The sequence below is a fragment of the Populus nigra genome, chromosome 4 (assembly GCF_951802175.1).
Source record: "Populus nigra chromosome 4, ddPopNigr1.1, whole genome shotgun sequence".
Lineage (NCBI taxonomy): Eukaryota > Viridiplantae > Streptophyta > Magnoliopsida > Malpighiales > Salicaceae > Populus > Populus nigra.
The window spans coordinates 22,371,566-22,394,505 of NC_084855.1; the positions used below are offsets into that span (position 1 = coordinate 22,371,566).

Consider the following 22,940-nt stretch of genomic DNA (forward strand, 5'->3'; position numbering starts at 1 on the left):
GCCAACTCCCAAGCAAGTTTTTGCCACCACCCGGACCGGTCCCAGGCCTGGGTCGGCCGGGTCCCGGGTTGACCTGCTGGGCCGGTTCGGGTTTTAAAACTCTGATAAGAAGTAAATTAAAAAAACAATCCTAGTCAACCTAGGTTTCCTACCCAAACCCACTACGCTAGTCATGGGATTAGAATAAACCTATATAAAGCAAGTCGAAACAAATTATGAAATATAATCTCCAATCAACCTATTATTAAAGAATGAAATAAAAAAAATTCAATCTAAAAAAAAACATAATAAAACAACCTCAAACAAAGTTAACCCGCAAAACTTGGAATAAAAGTCATAAAATTGGGGTAACCTAATAGAAAGTAAAACGAAACAAATCATTAGACATATTCTAAAAGAAAATGGTGTTTTCCTATAGAAATGACATAATTGTAATTTTTGCTTTGTTCTTACTTAGTGGTAGCAAAATTATAATTTTCAGATTTTTTTAGCAAAATAGTCTTTCTTATATTTTTTTTCTTTATACTTGATATTTTTATCATTTTAGACTTGACCTATATCATTATTTTTTTTCTTATCTTCATTTTTTGTAATATTTTTTTAGTTTTTCCTTTTTTTTCTTTACATATGTTTTTGGAAAAAAATATTTAGTTTTTATAAATTATAATAAAATTATAATTTAGCCAACCGTCTTGGAGTATATTGTCGGAGAAAAATGTTTTTTTACATTCTAAAAAAAGAACAAACAGGCATCATTAACTTGTTTTCTAATAATAAGAAAAATATTAATTGTGAATTTAAAATTTAACATGTATTTTAAATAAAATAAATTGAAGATAGTACATGCACCTAAATTTTAAAAGAATTGTTAACTTTAACTAAATATCAAGTTGTGAAACTAAAAAGATATACAAATTAAAACATTTGATATTATGTCGTGAGAGCTCTTAAATTTATTTCACTTAATTACACAAAACTAATTTATTTATAAAAAGAGTAATAATTTAAATTTCATTAAAACAAACTAATTTGTTAGTATAAATCTTACTTTTCTTATTAATATCTTTAATTTAAACAAAACAAATCTAACATTTTATTGTATGTTATTTATTTAATAAAAACCAAAATCAATAAGAAAACATACCAACAAAGAAAAATATAAATAATTAAAATAAAAATAAAAAATATATCTCCACCATAATTGATGTCAACAAGTAACTTAACTGGTATGTTTTTCAAATCGTGTCTATGAATATAATCTAAAGTATTATGAGTTAGAATCATATTTAAAATGATATTGTTTTAAATAAAATAAAAATAAAAACAAAAACTAAAATAATGTATTTCAAGCAATTTTTTAAAATAATTTTAGAATTAATTCGATTAAGTTAATTAAATCACAAATTAACTTACCATTATCATTTAACTTGAATTTAACAAAATTAACTTACATTTTTATTAAAAAACCAACTTATACTCTATTTTAAATTGATATATTAATAGATTGATCGTGATACACTGGACAAGTTTAGTAACTTAATCTCAAACTCATCCTTTTAATTTATTAATTATTTAAAATACATTTTTTTATATTGTTAAAAAAGAGAGAGAAAAGATTCGGTATTACCGGCTAACAAACATGTTGTGATGTGTCATGGCCCACGCACCTTAAAAAAAAAAACATGAAAAAAAGAAAACCAATTTAACTGTCTCCCTCCATGCCTCAGGCGGGTGAGTGCCTGTCTCGTTAGTGAATCCCAAAGCCACAAAACAAAGAAAAAAACGTCAAAATTCTCCTTAGCCTTCGATTTGAAAGGTTAATAGGGAGCGAGCGAGCCTGAAAATGCAATGGAAATGTGGGGTTCTTCAATGGTGGACAGTCTGAGAATAAGCACAATAATTGGGTTTATCAAACCTAGCGGTGGTGATTGTTGGTGGGGTGCTTTTGTTTCCTGTATTTCCTGGTTGTGACGTTGACAGAATAACTATTCCTGTTGTTATGGTGTCTTTGGCGGCTGCTTTCAAAATCTTTGCCATGTTTAACTCTGGGATTGCCCAAAAGGCTACTGCCATTACCATTCTTGATTCTCCTCCTGATACTTCTGTTGTTGACTCCATTAATCTCCTTCGAAGACGGGTATATATCTGCTCTCTCCTTTCTTTGTTTTTTAAAAGGGGTTTGTTGTTTCTTGTTGTTTGAGCTCATTTCAGCTGAGAATGGTTTCAATGGGTTTCGGAATGTGTTATGTCTAATTGGTTTTAAAGGATGGTTTTCAGAACTGGCTTGTCTTTCTCACTTCTGTTTTTGGCTAATTTTTTATATAGAGGATTAGAATTTTTAAGAGTCGGATGGCAAGGATACATGTTCAGTTACTAAAAAAATGTGAAATATCAATCATAGGCTTGTCTTTCTCCTCTTTGTCAGAGTTAAATAAGAGAAGACTTGAGTTGATCTGGTGACATGAGGTACTGCCCGTGATTGGATCACTAAGGAGTTCCTTTTTAGAAACATTGCTTTAGTGGGAAAGTAGTTGTAGAGTTTTTCCTGAGAGCCACGTTCCCTTTGGCTTTAGATGATTTGGACTAGCCATGGTTCTCAGCAAAATGGTTTAAGATGCAGTGTGCTGGAGCCTATGTTACTTTTTATCATCACACAGGGCAACCCCCTCTTTCTTCTTTAGAAATATTTATGGTTAGTTTTGGTGTTCACTTTTGGAGGATTTTTGTGGAGGGGACTTTCCTATAACTGAGTAAACTCCCAGTTTCTATGTAGTGGATGGAGATCGATGGTGTTTTTTGAGAACTCCATTTTGTATTTTTGGAATTTAAAGAAATAAGATAATGGAAATCTCTACTCTTACCCCCACATCCTTGATTCTTAGCTTGTACTGTCGATTGGAGGGTTTGGATATCTTTTATTGCTTTCCTTTTTTTTAAATGTCTTGTTCATTCTTCTTACTTCTTAAATTTCTTATTAACTATATTTTGAAGGCCCAGATACCTAAAGTTTTGGACTTTTGTTTCGTAGGTGGTTCTTAGTTGGACAAACACCACTGCTTATAATGGATGAGAAGACTGTACAAGTTTTTGATTCTTGATGTGCATGTTGAGTGTTTTAAGAGTGGTGAGAATAGTGAATATTTTCCTTCAATTTTTTGTTACTTGGAACGCATGTGATAGGCCTTTTAGTGTTTGTGCTGTCCAGGTCATCCTTTCTGTAACTTTCTTGAATAAGGGGTTCTCTATGATCTTCAGAGAATTTGTTTGTGAGGTGATTGCTGGGAGAAAGATGGTTTTCTTTTTAATGAACAGAAACAATGAAATGATTTAAGGATCAAGCAAAAGGGGATTTGAGTAGTAAATTTTGGTTTCTTTGTAAATTGTTCAAAGCATATTTCTTCAGCTAGGTTCAAGTATTGGTAAACATTCGTGTGATGCAAAATTTAAGTAGGGAATGTGCTTGAACATTTTATTTTGACCTTACAAACTTACCTAAATATACTTCGCCAGTCTGCTTTGCTTTGTAACTCAATTTAATAAAAACAAATTTCTCACTGGACAGCAGAGGTACAAAACATGGCTTTGGTGGAGTCGGTTTGCGTTGGCAATGACTCTCCTGCAAACTGCGACTGCAATTTACCTTGTGTTTAGTGTGGCTGAATTTATGTCTCATGATGGAACATCAAGTAAATGTCGCACAGGTAAAAAGAGTTAGTTTGTTTATATGTTCTTATAGTGTTTATTATTTTTTGTGAACAATATCAGTAGCAATGCTTGTTTCTGCGCTATTTCATCATCACCGTCACTGTACTTCCATCTGTTAAATGTTAGCTCAATCATTGCGAACTTCTAAAATTCAGAATCTACATTTGTTCGCTCAAGTATCTGCTGTAGAAGGTGTTGAAAATCTGATTTTTATTGAAACTCAAGATAGGAAATAGAATCTAGAGTGGAGCAGAGATTACCGGATCAGGCCCTCCAAAAGGAGATTGGCTGATAATTAGATTGAAGTTATCAAGATCAGCCTCCACTTGAATTCTAAGGCTTAAAGTCAAAGTAATAAAAAAAATCGAGGAAATTGTTTGGAGTTCATGTTAGTTTGGCTAAGAAATTGAGGAATGAATCATTAAATGCAGCAAGAAATTATGAAAATCCCCCTGCACCATTCTCTCCAAACTTGAAGGTAATTCTTCTTATCTGCACTTTTTCAGAGCATAAACTAGCTATAGAGCGTTTTGCTACCTTGCAATGGAGTTCCGCAGCTGATAATTGCAGCATTTTGAGCCTTTGTTGAGATTTTTGGTGGACCTAGGTGGCAGATTATATAGGATTTGATCATGTGAAGAGGCAACGATTTGGTCTCACATTCAGTTACCATTTAGCTTTACTAATTTTGGAGTTGTGTTATTACGCTGAATATTTTTTGTTTATGGCATTCCATGTTTATTTCAATTTATCATCATTGAAAGTTTCTATTTAACTTGGATTCTGTTTCCATTTAGTTAGGGAATATCGGCTATAAATGCACCTATGAATTTGTTTTCCATTAGCCTTTTTGATGAACAAACTTTGGCTCCTGAGTTTTCTCTCAGATTCAAGGGTTTAGCCTAGCAGATGCTAGAGTGCATTTCTCTTGTCTTGCAAAAATTTGAGTTCCTTTGAAAAATGTTTCTAATGCAGGGACAGCTTCAAATGGTAACAAGTGGAAGACAAAACTACTCATTCCATTTGTTATCACAGTTTGTTCTGTTCCACTAATGCATTGTTTTGTGGGACCTGCGGTCCTAAGATGGAGGTCTTTTTATGAAACCCAAGATGATGCATGGAAGGCACACTATCAGGAGGTGTTTGACCATGGAATTCGTGAGGCTTTGTGCTGCCTGGGGCGTGTCAAATACATGTATGCTTCTCTGCATTGGATTAACCTCTGATATTGAATTTTTTTAAACTATCTGACAGTCAACTTCTTTATCCAATTCCTCTAGGGGGGCGCCTAAGGAAGATGAAGTTTACTCAGTAGCACGATTGTTGGGTGATCTTATTGCCTATTGTGCATCAGGCACTGGGCATTTGGAACTTCTAGTAGGTTTGTTTTCTCCTCATGCAGTTGCATGTTGCTTATTGAGTTGTTGGTATTCTATAATCTCTATCATCATATGAAGATCTGTTAGGTAATGCCATAAAGTTTACTCCAGGAGTACCCACCAGTACTATACTATACGATGGAAATTAAGCCATATATATGAAACTAAAGCTCCACTTAAGAGATTTAGGAAATAGAGAACAGATAAAAGAAAGGTGTTGTCAGTAAATTGGCAAGTTGTCCATGTGGCTAAATTTCAATGGAAGTTGTACTGAGTGGTCAATACTCTTGGAGTACTGAAGTTTTTATCTTGCCAATTATGTTCAAGCTCAAGGTTTTCTCTACCAGACCTAAAGTCTTGATTCATTTGTTTGTTCCTAAAATTCATTTTATTGCCAAACTTTGACTTTTTTTAGTCATAAACTAGAAAATCTCACTCTGTAATTGGGGTATTAGAAATGATATTGGACTGGAGCCTTCTCCCATCATACTGGATTTCTACATTGCATTTATTTCAATCATGTTTTGGAAGAGAGTATTAAAATTATGAAAGAGAGTGTAATCAACAGAAAAGAAAAGAGATATTGGTCTCTTTAAAGCGTTAATGGGACCAGTTGTTATACAGTCTCAACTCATTGGACATCTAAATAGGATACAGCAGAGTCACTGTTGCAGAGATTCTAAAACAATCTTTATCAGAAGATGCATGTTTTTAATTGCAGACACACACCACACGCATTCCCACTCACATGTTCTTCAAATTCTGAATAGTCTTTTCATCTTTACTATCTCTGATTTTCACAAACTTCTTAGTTTAAAGGGCATCAGAGCTGATTATATCCATTCCTTCATCACATTCACAATCAATCATGTGAAGAAGATCCGACTTGTTTGTGCAAGGGGCATTCACTTGAGAAGGGGTGTTGAATGGTTGTTTCCACATCAATGTTATAAGGGACTTGATATTGGTTTACATGTTGAATGTAAGATGCTTCGCACACTGAAATTTTGCAAACAAACGTGGCGTCCAATGAGGCTTCCCACACATATACCTTGTAACTTCCATGTTATGGAACCTATGACATCTCTGTGTTCGTAATAGCCTATGGATTGATGCATGAGCACACTTCTTAAATAATCATTTGCAAGTGTGTTTGTGGTTTGTTTTGTAAGATTGGCATTACTCGTACTGATAGGTGTCCTTGATGGATTTAGTTTTGCTGTTCTCTTGGTAAGTTGATTTGGTTTTTCTCTGATCTCCATGCTGGGGCCGATAAGTCAACCATTTGTTTGTTGGGAAAGTAGAGTGTACTTGTTTCTCGAGGACCTATGTCTGTCTGGGTTTGATTATTGAGATAATGAGAAAGTGAATTCCATATCATGTATGTGCCATTAATGAGCCCCACAGCTGTTTAGATTCTCCATTTACTACTGCTGCTGCTATCTTTTAACTTGTTCATCCACAATTCATTACATGAAAAAGACAACTCAGTTCTTCGGTGTAGACTGTCGCCTAAACTCTGAAGTCTCCGTCTATTGTTTTCTTTGTTCTCTAGTATAGCCTTTTTCATGTAATGCAGAACGCTATTTTTTAGGGTTAATTATTTTTAATTTAGTTTAGTTTTTATATAAAAAAAAATAATTAAACTGGATTATTTTTTAAAAAAAACTAAAACTGAATTGAAAGTAGTTAAAATTAACCAGTTTGAGTTTGGTTTGGTTTTTTTAAAATAAAAACCAGTTTGACTCAGTTTTTTCTGGTTTGGCTCGGTTTATTTCGGTTTGGATTCGGTTTAATTTTTTTGATTTCAGATTTATAAACTGAAACTGAACCGAACCGGTGAGATTTTTTAAAATTATTCCTTGTGCATGGCTCTACAGGCAAGGGATTTTGACTCCATCAACTCGTAACAGGTAATTTATTCACTGGGTATCTCGCTTAATGCACATGTATATTAATATGGCATACATGTTCAATATGTTAATGGGAATTAAAGGATCTTGATTTTTTTTAATGTATTACTGATCAAAACATTGGTCCGCATGCTAGGGTTTTGTTTGTGAGAGAGAAGTCACGTGACTTCTAACACTATAGGAGGTTTTCTTGTTGTTTCCCTCAAAGAAACCTGGGCTTCAAATAAAGGAATAATACTCCACCTTGTTTCCCTTAAAGAAACCTAGGCTTGAACGAAAGGATTACTCCTTTCCATGCTCCCAATCGTATGTGTGAGAGAGAATGAGGACTGAACCTGTTGTATGAAAAGCAACTCATACCTCACTCGAACCTTGGAATTATAGCCTGGCATGTTATGAATTCTAGTTTTAGGCGTAATACTTATGTGCCCTTATGCAAATTGCACTATATGCCATCTTACGTACGAGAGCAAGAGATTTTCCCATTCCTAGATTGATCATGCATGAATGCCTTTTCGTCTCTCAGATGGCCCTCACTCTCTGGAGATAACTGGTGGCGGGGTCATGCAGCAGCTTTTTTAAAATATGTTAATTTACCCCCAGAAGCTCTTCGACATGGTCGTGTTTGTCAGGTGAAATTCATGTCCTGGTATTTATTCTCTTATCGTCACTGCAGTAGAAAACTGTTTGGACATGGTTTGTTATTTTAGATTGTGTTTGTTTCTCCAAATTTGATAGGAAAGTGAGATGCCAAGCATTTGTTCTTGGAATCCAACTTCCCAGAAATCTCATATTCCAACACCCTTTTCTTTTCTTTTTCAAGTGCTATGGAGATGAATTTTAATGTTGTAACAGAGTGACAGATATATGTAGGAAAATTGTTCAAAAAATGTTAGAATAATAATACACTCAATTTAGTTTTTTATTTTCCATATATAAAATGTACTCCGGTAGGTAAGATTTTAATAGAAAAAATAAAGAACAATTTTCTATAAAAATAAATCCTAAATCTCGAGTTTTTTTCTTAAAGATATATTTTAAAAATTATTTATATTTTTCTACTGCCCCAGCTGCCATAATAATTGAATCTAGTAAAGATTGAAGTGTTTCATATTCATTCTGAAGTTCTCAATATATGAATAGATGACAATCTCCACAAGTTTGCACATTTAAGAATGCTAAATATCTGTTTCCTGCAGAATGTTATAACTTCATGTCCTCTTTTTTGATTCAGGAAAACTGTGAAGCTGCATACTTTGTTGTGGTTCTACATCATCTAAGATCTGTAGTGATCTCTGTACGGGGAACTGAGACCCCTGAAGACCTCATTACGGATGGTTTGGGCAGGGAATGCCTCCTTTCTAGAGACGACTTAGATGGATTGATAAAGCATGTTCTCTCTCGCTCTCTCTTTCTCTATCTCACTCGCCACACACACACACAAGCATGTATGCCTCTGTGATAATTGTTAAGAAAGCATGAACTTCACTTCCAGAAAGAGTTTCTGGTTATTTATCAAATTTCTGCTAAAAGATGCATCTTCAATTCAATAAAATATTCTGGAGTTTTAAATCGTTTTTATTCATGAAAGAAATAGAATTCATTATGATGATTTATTCAAACTAATGACTACACTGAGGACAGATACCAAAATTACAATACTAGATAAGAATTATAATCATTGTCAGAGATGCTTCTGTGTCTTCTCTCCCAAACCCTTTTTAAATCCTAAGCTTCTGTATATTATAAGTGCACCGCTGGAACTTAAAGTTTTTGCATTGTTGTGTAACGTTACCTATCGGCAGCTTTGCTTCTTGGACTTTGTCTAATACAGGGCGACTCCATCTCCTCCTAGCAGTCTTCCCTTAATTGGTTGGTTGAAAATTGTTAGTTGAATTGATGCCTTCATTTTTATTATGGCTTTTGTGCTCAACTGAACAAATTGCTTCTGGTCTGAAACTTTCTTCCTCACAGTAGCAGCCATATTCAATCTGATGTGAAGCGAAGGGTGGAATCATCCTTCCCACACTATGGGCACTCTGGCATAGTTGAGGCTGCACGTGATCTTTATATTCAAGTTGAAGGAGATCTTGCAGATAATGGTAATCAGTATTTCTTTTTGCTTCATTACCTTTCGACGAAATTATCTTGGAAACAAATCATATTGCGCACTCATGGATCTATTGTTCTTTGTTATCTTAGCATGACCCTTCAATTTTGTAGAAGTACCCATGTCTGAAACTTTTGCATGGATAAGGGCATTGGTGTTGCTCACAATCCAAGTAATGGAAAATTTTCTAAACTTGGGTTCTCGTAGAGCTGATTTGGCTTAAGCACTTGATATTTCGTAGAGTTATGTGAGGAATGTCTTACTAATTTCTTTGATAATACTAAACTGTGTGGCATTGGTTGATCCCCCCCCCCCCCCCCCTTGTTACTCATTTATGCCTTGATTTTGCATGAGTATCGATTAAAATAGATGTGCAATGACCTTATCTGTCTATACATGTATAGTGAATGTTAAAAGATTTAAAGAATGGGTCTGTGCCATCTAATGCAGGCTTATGATGTGGAATGTTTAAGGACCAGTGCATCTCGGGACAATTGTTATGGATAGGTTTTCTTAATCCTTGTGCTTTTCATAGTTTCATGCTTCAGGTGCTTTTGTGGGGGTTTCCATAGCTGATATTCAGCAGGAGTGGGCTTCTTTATCAAGACAACGACTCTTTCTTTTCTTTTTTTCTTGAGGGTCTCTTGTTCTCTTTTTAGCTTTAGTAATTCCTTTCTGTGATTATTATATTTTTCATTCACTTAAAACAGAAAACTACGAAATGCCAGTTATATCATGAACTACTGCACTTCTTCCCCTTGGTAATGTATGCATGTTTAATATATTTGCAATTTATATGGAGATACAGAATCAGAAAACAGCTCTGGCTTGCTTTCCTCATTGCTGGGAGCTGGATGTGAATGCGATGGATATAGTTTGCTCATAGTTGGCCATTCCCTAGGAGGTGCGATTGCTGCTTTGCTAGGACTGAGGGTACATTTTCCTACTTGAAGAAAAACTTGATTACCTTCTATGCTTTTAAGTTGTGTGTGTATACTTGAAGCAATTTGATTATCTTCTAAATGTTGAGGTTTGTGTGTGTGGTCCTCTTCTAGAACATGCAAGGACACATGGTTGCAGTTCCACACCCTCTCCCAATCCCAAGTTGTTTTGATCACTTGGAGAAATATTTTGTTTTCTTAAGAAAAACTAATTTATTTGTTCACTTAATATCATTTTTCTGTGTACCAGCTAATATAAACTGTACCCAACTTTACATGTCTATGCATATGGACCCCTTCCATGTGTGGATTTGGTCATAGCAGAAGCATGTTCAGAATTTGTTACAAGGTAATTAATCCCCCCCCTGCCATTAGATGCTTCGACACAAATTTTCACCATTTTTCTTCCTTCAAATGTTTCTGTAGTAAGTTTTGAGCTTTCTGCAGCACTGTACACAACAATGAATTTTCTACACGGCTTTCAGTTGAATCACTCCTGCTCCGCGCTGCTGCAATTGTGGCACTTGCACGGGATTCCAAAGCTGATAAAGCCTTGATTTGTAGGCTTGCTTGTCAATTCCTCTCTGTGAGCATGAATCAAAGAGGGAGGATTGAGGTAGTTGATCCATCAGAGCTACATTCTGCAGCCACCACAGTAGAAGAACTGGATCACAAAGACTATGTGGGTTAGTATTGATTATCTAGCTTGTCATAATGAACTATTTGCGCATTTTTTTTTATGTAGATATTGAATAGGATGTTCTACTAAATGATTTTCTTGCTGCAGGAAGCAAAAGGGCGGATCATAGTTATTCTCCCTGGAATGAATTAGACAGGACCAATAGCGGCGGTGATACAGATCACGACAATTTTGAAAATCCATTTTATGACAAGACTGCTGTCATGAGTTCATTAGATGATCCTGTATCACAATTTTTGGAAACTGTCCCCAGGGCTGAAAATGAGTCAGCTGGCGATGATGCAGAGATGTTTCTACCAGGCCTTGTGATTCATATGGTACCACAACAAAGGCATGTCAGTATGCCCTTCTGGAAAGGCTGGAGCGTTCAAGAATGGGTACGGAATTATAATGCTTATTTAGCAAACAGAGAAATCTTTAAAGATATTGTTTCACCAAATATGTTCATTGATCATCTGCCTTGGAGGTATGCCCACTGGATCTTTCTTTCTTAAATCTTTTCTGTGTTCTTGACAAAATCAATACCTTTCAGATGTCACAACGCCATGAGAAAGGTGTTGGAATCTCAAAATGACAAAGGCCTGCTTGACGTATCTCAAATCGTGTGAGTTACATGCATTCATTTTTTCTTCTGCCATTCTGGCTTGGAGCTGCATGTCTGATATCTAATGGAGTAAGACTGAAGGAAAGAAAGATATAACCAAGATCTACAAGTGAGTCTGCATGAAGCAGACCCCAGACTTGGAAAAGGATAGGAGCAGTAGCATGTTTAATTTTTACAGCCGAGGTTGCTCCACATTCCAATTTTCATGATCAAGCTGCAGTCATTCAACAGAAAACTGTAAACGTATAACAATCTCCAACCATTCTTTGCTAGCGGAGCATCCCCACAGTTAAATTGTACAGAAGATGTTTAACATTCGAACTTCCAAAACTCAAACTGTTGACAATATTGTAGCCATTCTACAAATGATTTAAAACAAGAAAATTGTAAAAGCTGTTAAATATAGATGGACAAGTGCCAAGTGGTGTCTTCAAACTTTGATGGCTTCTTCTGACAATGAAAAACTATCTCTCTCATCAATTTGTCTGAAGTTCTTGTAAAATTTGGTTGTTCATACTTCGCATAGCATCATTGCTCGGAAAAAAGTGTTCTGCAGTGCAAGATTGTCACTAGATAACAATTCCAGCTGCGCTCTCCACATCTCTCTTTGTTTCTTTACTCTTTCGCTGTTTCCATGTGCAGTAGAAATAGGTTGCACATGTATGTATTCATTTATGCATGCACCCCCCCCCCCCCCCCCCACATACGAAGCTCTGGTGCATGTGTTACGTTGTAACTAGTAATGTAAGGGATCTGTTTTACTGATGCTTTGGAGTTCATATTGTGTCTCTGTTGGATCTTTGTCATGTCCATTAAGATATTCATGGAAACATCATGCCATTAATTGCTTTTGGACAAATCTCAAATTAATTGAGACAATGATTCAAATGTTGGCAGTTCTGAAAGATTGAAGATCATAATGAGATGTAGACATTGCTATGCTTTTAAAGCTCATCTTTCAGCTGTTTTAGTCTAAATAACATTGATCAGTTCAGGTGGATCACATGACTATCTAAAAGACGACAACTGCTATGTTTTTTATATCCCTTACTTCCAACTAGCTGTTCTGTTCTGTTAACTTCGTTGTTTGTATTGTCTTGTGGAAGGGTAGTTTAGGATGGATTAGGGTTTGCTGGTTTAACCTATATGGCCCGGGTGTTTATTTGTTCAAGATTTGGTTAGAAAAAAAGAAAGAAAAATAAGAGATCAAAGTATTAGCCGAGTTGAATTCTAGTTGAACTAGAACAAATAACATTGATTCAGTAAAATTTAGTTGGCTTGATTCGTTCAAAAGTTAATATCAAAGATTTGTTTTATTTTTTTTAAAAAATAAAATTATATTATTTTAATAAAAACAACTAACTTAATAATCTAGTTACTTAGATCCTTTTCCGGATCAATCTTCAAATGGGGCGACCAACTATGCTTTGGGGGGGATCCATAAACAAACACAAAGGGGTCACCATATAATTGGTAGAATAATTTGTCCTCAATTCTATGATTTCAATTGGATGATTTCATTATTTACCAGGTCGAGTTCAAATTCATTGATTGTGAGCAATTTCTTGATTCTTCCTTCTGTCTTCGGGTTTCAGAAACAAAAAAGTTTTAAGGTGTTTTTCCTCTCCTCAAGTGACCAGTCAACCATGGAGTCACAGTATGGAAAAACTAAGAGGCGAGCATGGATGTTTCCTTAGTGGTCAAGATATGGGGCATAGATGTTTAATGCTTGCTCGTCTCCTTGCATATTTTAGGCACATCCCTATCCTCCAATGTCACTTAGAATCATTCCGAGAATATTCAATAACAATTCAAAGTAAAATTCATTACATGTGATATTAAAATAATTTGAAAATATAAAAAAAAATTAAAAAAAAGTTTTTGAAATACAAAAACAGATAGTATAACTCCACTTAGTTTAACCCAAACGTCATCCTGATCATGGATAGATCACCTAGGTTCCGGTCCATAAACAGTGATAATTGTCTTATGAAGACTTGTTTCTGCTACGGTTTTGATGGGACAAGTTATGAACCGAAAAAAATCAAATCATATATAAATAATAGAAGCTTCGAATGCCCTGTAAATGCTACGAGGTAAAAGCCTATATTGCATATTTTGGTTGGAGGAGGAGGAGAGGTTCTTACATACAAATGTGAATCCAAGTCTTCAATTGTCTGGTTGCTTGAGATCAATCAATGCTTGAGGCTTTTTTTTGGTTCTGGAAAAGTAAAGAGCACTGTGCTTTTGAGGGTGGGAACTGGAAGACCAGAGACAGCCACAAGGTGAGGAGGAGGCCCCCATGAAGCCCTGGAAGTCTTCCCTTTAGCAAACAGGACATGGTCTGATAAATGACACGGTGTGGCTTTTGGGGTTTCTGAAGATCAAAATTTGCCCTAACAGTGTACGGTTTGTAGTGCGACCAGGGCTACAACAAGTACATGACCGAATCATCAGACGTGTTGTCTGTTTGGATTTTAACCCTCTGTCGACCGTCCTAAGTGCTTCTCTACTTTAACATTTGCTTTTCGTGCTCCTTCACCACATCCATCCAATGCACGGTTGGAATATTTTAGGAGGTTATTTAAGAATGTGACAGTAGTTTTTTTAAAAAATAAATTTTATTTAAAAAATATATTAAAATAGTTTTTTTTTTAATTTTTAAAATTTATTTTTGATATTTGTATATCAAAATAATAAAACACTAAAAAACTAATTTAAAGTAAATAATTTTTTTTAAATGCTTTTAAAATAAAAAAACAAACTAGATATAAGTGTATCTTTGGGTGTGTAGTAGCTATTACTTTTCAAAGTGTTTTTTTATATAAAAATACATCAAAATAATATAATTTTTTTAGTATTATTAAACTCAATCTAACATTATAAGTTAATTTAATTCTCTATTAATTCGAAACTTGCATTAAATCAACTTGAAAATTGATCCAATTAAACTAAATCAAGTTGTGACACGGACAAACCTCAGTAATATATATATATATATATATATATATATATATATATATATTATTTTTTAAAACTTTTATATAATACATGAAAATAAAAAAAAAATATTATTTTGAAGTTTTTTAAATATAGTCCAACTAACTATCGAACGATACCTTAAACCTTTGATGGTCACAAGATTAGCCACGTTTTTTTTCTCCTTTAATATTTTACTTATTTATGTTCATTTTTTAAATTTAAAGTATAAAATTATTAATTTTATTTTTCGAGCATGGTTCTCTGCATCTCATGACATGAGCTTTCAACCTGAGCTCGTACTTGTTAGAATTATAATGCGTTTATTTTTGTATTTTTTATTAATTTTTTATTTTAAATTATTTAGATATATTAATATTAAAAAAACAAAAAAAAAACAATCATTAATCTCACGCCGTCGCTTAACTGGGCGAGTAGCATTGTGTGAGTAACACGTGCTGGTTGCCAGAGCATAGGAATATAAGATAAGGAGACCACCGGCCCAAGTGGAGAGCCAATAACTAATCACGGTTGATTATTACAAGGACAAAGCTCACTTGATGACTAAGAATTACGTGTGTGTCCAGGAAGCTCCGCCTCGGCAAGTCCTTTTCTAAGCCGGGGTAGAAGAGGAACTCTCCTCCCTGTTTCGGGTTACCAATATATTATGGACCTTGCCTTTATTTGCTCATGGATTTTGATGATATGAAATTGTTTTTTAAAATATTTTTTATTTTATTGTATATTAATATACTACTAACTTAGATTAATATTTGAAAAAATGTGTTTTTTCCTTCTAATTTTATATTTATATCTCAATTTTATGAAAAAAAAATCATATTACTTTATTTACAAGTATTTTATGGATCTTCTTTGAAAATAAATATTTATAAAAATATGAAAATTATATCATAAATTATTTTAATATTTTCATCTAGGTTCTTAAATAATTTTTTTTCTTCTTTTCCTCGTCTTTATATATATATTCATCTTTTGTTTCCCATGAGTTGAGTAAAATTTTATTATTATTATTAAATAATTTAAAGTTGCATGGTCATTAATTGATAAACATTGAATCATTCATGCTAGATGGATAACATTTTGAATTACCTTTTTATTCATTAAACAAAACAACTACTAAGTTCTATAAAAAAAATTATAACAAATATATAAATCCAGCTTCCAGTTTCTCTTTCCAAGAAGTTCATACTTTATATTTTCTATAATCGTGTACAAGTATATTTGGGAATTTTGTATTTATATTTTTCTTTATTTTTTTTAACTTTTCACGAGGTTTTAGAATATTGTAATTATATATTTTTATCTATGATTTTTTTTCCCTTTTAGCCTATGATATTTGTTTTTTGGATTTTTTTTCTAAACAAAAATCCAAAAAACAAATATCATAGGCTAAAAGGGAAAAAAATCATAGATAAAAATATATAATTACAATTATGGCACACAATGATAAAAAGAAGAAGAGAGACTCGAGTACTCGGGTCTAGCCTAGGTGGCCTAGTTGTTGGGTTTTTCAGCCTAAATCTACATGTTTGGGCTGACTTTATTTTCTTGTGTTTATTAAGGGGTAGATGATATGTTGTTTGTCTTTTATTTTTTTAAAAAAATTAACGAAGTGATTGGAAGGTCATCAAGAATTTGGGCCAAGGTTTTTGTTTTTGCAAAAAACCAAAAAAAAACTCGATTTCCAACCCATTCTGAATCCAAAACACCTAGAAAATATCATATACAACTTGACAAACCCATCAATACCCTTAAATAACCCACAAAACCAAAATTGAACCAAAATCAAAAAACTTCTCTAGCTCGGATTTACTATCTCACACAAAGTGAAGGGCAAAGAACACTTAAACTAACCTTCTCTCATCGAATGGAACTCATTGCCATCAAAATCAACCTTTTTATGTTCAGAATTGGTATTAAGCAAGATTTCTAGTTTATTCTTGGCATTAACTCATATCTTGAAATCTTAGCATGCAAGTTGCAACATAATGTATGGACTTAAGTACTTTATTCTTTTCATCATTTCTTAGGTATATATGGGTAAAAAATATATATATTTTTTCCTTCCAAATAAATAACTTACAACTCTTATACTTACTAATAGTATTCCATACAATTTCTCAACAAGGTTGTTTGTATCCTTATAAGGTTATTGAAAACTTTTTCCATGAATAATCTTTTAAGATTGAAAAAGGTTGAAAGGATTATAGAGTTGGGCTTAGACAATTACAAAACCTACAAAACAAGTTCTCTTGTGAGTTCGGAAACTCTATAATGTCTAAGTCAGTTTAGATTAGATAGAAAGGTCTTGTAAGATTATGAGTATAGGTGTTTAGTTATAAAGTAGTGTTTAGGGTTGAATAATAGGAAGGAGATGATTTTATTTAGGGTTCAAGATTTTTTTATATAGCCTTAAACTCATATGAGTATGTTTATACAAAATTAAAGTGGTAAATATACATGTCACCTATAATCTTAGATTATTTAGGGACAAAGGCCTAGTATTGACAACATGCCACTACAAAAACTACCCTTATGTTAGATTGTATAAACTATATCTAGTTGATGATGAGTATTGGACCAATCCCTGGAGTGATATGTGTCTAGAGAGCATGCTCTCATTTAATACATATGCATTTTATACTCTTTATTGGTGGTGAACAAATCAAGTTTTTCAAAGAATGATATGTACGGGTGTGAAAGACATACCCTAAGTTTGTATATTTTGAGTGGTATATTATCCAATTTGAGGTTGTCCTTTAAGGTTAGGACACCAAAGCTTTTTTTTTTTTTTGTGCCTAAATCAAGGTTCGTATGCCATATGAAGTATGGGGCCACCAAAGCCTTTTCAAGCCTAAATCAAGATTTTTATGCCTTAGAAAGTATTAGGACACCAAGTCTTCCCTAAGCCTAGTAGAGAGTGCATGTCCAGGCCTAAATTGTGACTTATGGTCATATAGGTTTAGTCTAGGCTTATCTTACTCAGGTAAGCATTGAAATCCACAGTAATATTCGAAATTCCATTCATTATAGAACCGAAAACATGAGAGCATTTATAAACCCGATTTAAGGTGTATAAAACCTAGGGTCCATTAGTTTGCCCCTTAGTTTTTTTGACGTGCATGGCATAAAAATGTGTGTACCTTAAGGGCCGGGGAAATCCACCATATAATTAGGGTGGTGTACTTATTCTACTTTTTTTTTAGATCGCTATATAGACTTCTATTTGAGTGGTATTTAATTGTATCATTTAAAGTTCTAAAAAGATAAGATGATTATGAAAGAACCTTTTTGGGTCTCTATTATGTGTCTTAATTGTATCATTTAAAGTTCTAAAAAGATAAGATGATTATGAAAGAACCTTTTTGGGTCTCTATTATGTGTCTAAGGGCTGTTGGGAGACTACCTTTTCTTATGCCATTTACCCTTTCACTTGTGAAAAAATTTCCTAACCACACTTATTTCTTCAATCCAGATGTAATTTTTCAGCACTTGCTTGATTTTAAGAGTTTGTTTTCTAGAAGTGTGTATAACTCTCTATATAAGTCTTGATCATGTACCATATTGATTAAGGTCCTCAATATAATCAGCTCTAATAAGTTATTTACCTTCAACATCTCTTCATTCAACTTGTTAAAGTAAGCTCTAATATTCTCATCCTCTTTCTAAGAGATGTCAAAGAGTTTCGTAAAAAATATTATTTGAATATTAGTGCTGAATCGAGAAATAAGCTTTAAGAAAAGGTCTTCAAATCTAGTGACAAAGTTAAGGTTTAAGTTATTGTTCTAAGTTTGGGCTAATCCTTTGAAAGGCTATCTCATTTCAAAGGAGGGTGACAGACTAGCGAATTACCTTTTCTTCTCATCATGATAAATATTATAGGCATGGTTTTACACATGGGATTGATATTTTGCATGATCAAATCTAAACTATTATGCAAATTTTACTTTGCTCTTGAGGGTCTGTTAAGTCACTATAACAATCCAAATTCATTTAGTAGAGATAAAATCTTTAGTCGACTCTTGTCTAGGACATGACTCACTAATGGAAAAGCCCTTACCATTTGGGGTTGTACAATTATACCTTAATGAAAAATGGTTCTGATGATGACTCCTCTTATAGTTGTGATTGTATATTGATTTTTTCTTTGTTGTTTTCCTATTCTGTCTTGAGTTTATACTTACAGGATGCCTCTTATTATGGCATGAATGACTTTTGTGAGGGTTATGAAGATGACATCACTCTCTTTTACTTTCTACCATGTTGTTTTGTCATTTCTCCTTCATAAAAAATATTTGTTTGCATGCACTAAACAGTTTTTAATCATTTTTAAGTTGTAACAAGGGCTTCAATTAACATCTTCACTTATTAAGCTCATTACTAGAGATATAGAAGAATTGGTTGAGCATTAATGATTGAAAGATTAGTGAATTTTTCAACCCCTAATGTTTCTTAATTATTAGTCATGGAAAAAAACCTTAAATTTTAAAATATAATAAAAAAGTATGTTTTTTTTTCAAAGAATCCTTATAGATGGTGCCACTAATAAGGTTATTAAAATTAAAACCTTCACTGTGGATTTTTTAGATCTGGTGAGGGCAAATTTCATCTACTTTTTTTTCAAGACTTAAACTTAAATCATAACATAGATATCTATTCAGTATAATATGGTATAACTTGTGGTTTCTCCAAGGGTATAAAGGGCTAAAAGTATGATGAAATTGGACTTGGACAACTATAAAACCTACAAAATAATCTTTTTTATGGGTTCATGAACTTTTCAATGCTTAAGTCAATTTAGGTTAGAGAAAAAAACCTTGGAAGGTTAAGATTGTGTAACTTTAGTTATAAGAAAATGTTTAGGGTTGAATAAGAGAAAGAAGATAATCTTACTTTAAGGTTCAAGGTTTTTTATATAACCTCAAACCTATATAGATGTATCCATATAACGGTAAAATGATCAATGTATTTGTCAACTATAGTTTTAGACTACTTAGGGATAAAGATGTAGTAGCGACGACAGATCAATACATATTTTGTCTCTATTATAGGTTATGTATAGTTGATGATAAGCGTTAGGCCAATTCTTAGATAGATATGTGTTTTGGGGTGTGCTTTTTTTTTTTTTAATGAATGTAGATTTTATCTCTTTGATTAGTGATGGGTAGACCAAGTTTCACTAGAATATGATGTGTTCAGATATGAAAGACATGCCTAGGGTTTGCATAATCTAAATGGCATCTCAATAATTTGAGGTTGCAAGCTTCTTAAGGTGTGCTACACCATCAAGGTTTCTTAGAGTCTAAATTGATTGTTGTATGCCTGGAAAGTATTGGGCCACCAAGTCTCTCGCAAGCCTAACATAGAGTGTGTGTCTTAAGGCTTAGACTACCAAGGTGCCTTAGGCCCAAATTATGACTTGTGATCATATGAACATGAATAAGTGAGAGCATTTAAAGGTCCAATCTAAATTGCATAAAACCCCAAGCCTAATGTATCCATTAAAAAATAATTAATAACTCAATTTTGTTTAGTCTTGCACCTTTGATAAGAAGTTAGTCGAAATTCTTGTTGTTCAATCTTAAAGTCTGTGAAATAGATCTAAGAATTTTAAAAATGAATTTTTTTAAAATGAAATTTTAAATAAATTTCTGAATTTGTAAGAGAAAAGAAAAGGAAAGATAAATACATTTAGATATTTAGTCTAAGAAACAAATATTATAAACTTTAAACAAAAATAAGTTGCAATGTTTTTTAAAACTACTTTACGTCATAAATATTAGATTAAATATAAATTATGTGGCCTCAAAATGTTTTTATACAACAATATGATGTGAAAACCACATACTAAATTTAAAAATATATGTTACAAAGAGGAACATTTTTACTAAATTATTAAGACGTACTATGACTTGTGAAAAGTGATTTTTTACTTTGAGTCATGATTCAAATGTTATTTTTCATAAATTACTTGTGATTTAATTTAAAGTTGAAAGTATATTTAGTAAAAAATAAATTCCATAAACCTTTTTAGAGAAGAGATGTAGTATAAATTAGAATCTATAAATTAGAAGTTAAAAATTTTAACTTTTGATTAAATCAAGATTTTATCTATATTTTATAACATCTTTTTATTTTAATCAAAAGTTATTCATAGCCTAACATATTTATGACTTTTCTATAAATTAAAAATTAAAAATTAACTTAAATCAATTGCAAAAGCCATCCTAAACGCAACCTAAATAAATAAAATTATTATTTATCATGGAAATTATATATATATATATATATATATATATATATATATATATAAAGATGATATGAAAAAAAAAACTATCAACCTCTAACAAAGCAATTGCACTCATAAAAATAAACAATGTTTTTATAAAAGCATGCATGTTTTAAGATGGGATGAATGACTTTTGTGAGGGTTATGAAGATGTTTGGCCTATAAAAAAAAAAGATCAGGTATGTAAGGACTTGTAAGGTTAGGCTCACACATTTAGCTCTCCCTTTTTCTCTCTCTTTGAAATGGGCTGATAACACATCGGTTGTCAATTGTTTTTTTTTCTTTGAAAAAAAAAGACAACGCATTATTTGTTGTAATAGATGACACGTCACTTATTGATATAGCTCCGACTACTTGAGATGACCAGAAAATAAATCCTGACTAATTTTGACCTAAAAAGCCCATTTTTATTAGAAACAATATTTTACTATTTATAGATTGACACATTAATTTATTTGGAACTTCAATATCAAAAAATTATTTTTAAATCATTTTTTATTATTATTATAAATGCTAGTTTGTGATAGCTCGTAGTAGGCATCACATGTACTGCTGCAATGAGATATAATAAAAGTACATATAAATAGAATAATCTAACTTTTTTGAATCATATATGATGAATCTAAAATTAAATGGGGCAAACAAATTCCCACGTAGACCAAAGAAACCTATAAAAGATAAAGAAAATATCTAAGAAGTATGGGCTCGAGTAAGATCCTATGCCCACACACCAGGCATAGGTGAACGCCCCAGCACTAAAAATGACATACCCAGCCTTGTTGGGCGAGACACACCCAACTAGTGCTGGGCATGCACACCAGCACCCCTCTTGGGCTAGGGCACGCCTCCGAGCCCAACGCACTTGGGCACACACCCCGAGCCCAACATGTTTGGGTCTAGATAACATGTCTGAACCTATTTTTCATCTTTAATGGGTTCAGACACCTTACTCAAGCCCAACACTCTTTTAACAATTCTTCAGGGGCCCCACTCAGGTCCTTCAGTATTTTTAACTAATCCTATACGTATTATTTTGAATATAATAAAAATCAAAAATCACAAGAGAAAAGTTACACTTTAGCATCTCTTTTCTACAAAAGGACAAGACTCATAAACTTTAAATACCCCATGAGCCCTTCAAACTCAAGGTTTACAATCTCTTTATTCTTAATATTTTCAGTATAAATATTTTCAGAGTTCATCTCTCTAAAATATCATTACTCTTTCTCACTATAATAAGTTACTGACTTTACCATTAGAGAGTCACTGCATCCATCAAATGGAACCTTTTCCAAGTACCAACCTCCTAACTTACTAGGCACCACCTACTATTACCATAACTACTGATTACCTAGCTTACCATGCACCACTTGCTACTATCATAGCTACTAGTCACCCTAGCTTACCAGATATTAACTATTACTAGTTGTCAATCCTCTAGGCTTTCCATATCAAGTCACTAGATACCTTGACTAGAAAGAATGGGTCAGATTGCTTGAACTAAAAGATTAATCAATTATCCAGCATATAAACCTTATTCCTATACATCTTGAATTTTAGAATTCATCAATTGGAGTCGTCTGTGGAAAACTAATAAAAAAACCATCAGTTTCTAAAACTAGTCTTTGATATTTCCAGACCATTCCATAGCACACAAACAAGACACCTATGGTTCATGATGTAAGATAAATTTACTCGTTATTATGAACACTTCTACTCAACCAAACCTTCAACAACTCACTAGTTAAGTGCAACTCCTCACTTAGAATGTGTTGGCAACCAAATGTCAAAATCAGACCTTGCCATCCTGACAAATCCTGAGACCTTCAATAATACACAACACCTCAATACCACGACTACCGGCCGCACCAAGTGCCCATAGACAATTACACTAACCTAAGAAAACTAAACATAATTACAATCCTGAGAGTCCATTATGGGGTCACTCGTATCATTGCAATACCCATGTATAGATCTAGTACCCTGAAAATCTTCCTTTTAGTTACCATGAAATAGACACTGGTTATTATAACAGTTGTTCCATGCCAAACTCCCTAGACACCAAAGAGCCTAACAGAAAAGGACTAAGATAAGGTCTATACATAAGCATACCTAGAATAATGACTATAGCCCTCGTCAGTGAAGGTGTTCTCTCTTGTCGAAACAAGTATTGAACATTTGACTTTCCAATGACTATATTTCGATAAACATGAGTCTGGACAATTATGATGGTCTGACTGACCCAAGAGAGCATGTACAGGATGTACGTAGGAGCTTATAATTGGTCATCCAGGATATT

At 33.2% G+C, this 22,940-nt stretch overlaps 1 protein-coding gene across 1 annotated transcript; it reads left to right on the forward strand.

Annotated features, from left to right (window-relative positions):
* The first annotated feature begins 1,697 nt into the window (after positions 1-1,697).
* On the forward strand, positions 1,698-11,832 carry LOC133691768 (uncharacterized). The gene is made up of 13 exons (XM_062112361.1): positions 1,698-2,137; positions 3,563-3,701; positions 4,681-4,900; positions 4,986-5,156; positions 6,929-6,997; positions 7,524-7,629; positions 8,232-8,386; positions 8,978-9,099; positions 9,916-10,048; positions 10,308-10,397; positions 10,496-10,734; positions 10,836-11,214; positions 11,281-11,832. The coding sequence occupies exons 1-13, from the start codon at positions 2,000-2,002 to the stop codon at positions 11,354-11,356; spliced, it is 2,037 nt and encodes a 678-aa protein (XP_061968345.1). The 5' UTR covers positions 1,698-1,999; the 3' UTR covers positions 11,357-11,832.
* The last annotated feature ends 11,108 nt before the right edge of the window (positions 11,833-22,940 follow it).

Coding starts and splice junctions, on each gene's coding strand:
- LOC133691768 (XM_062112361.1), top strand. CDS start 2,000: ATGGTGTCTTTGGCGGCTGCTTTCAAAATCTTTGCCATGTTTAACTCT. Junction 2,138..3,562: donor TTAATCTCCTTCGAAGACGG/GTATATATCTGC, acceptor CTCACTGGACAG/CAGAGGTACAAAACATGGCT. Junction 7,630..8,231: donor GACATGGTCGTGTTTGTCAG/GTGAAATTCATG, acceptor TTTTTGATTCAG/GAAAACTGTGAAGCTGCATA.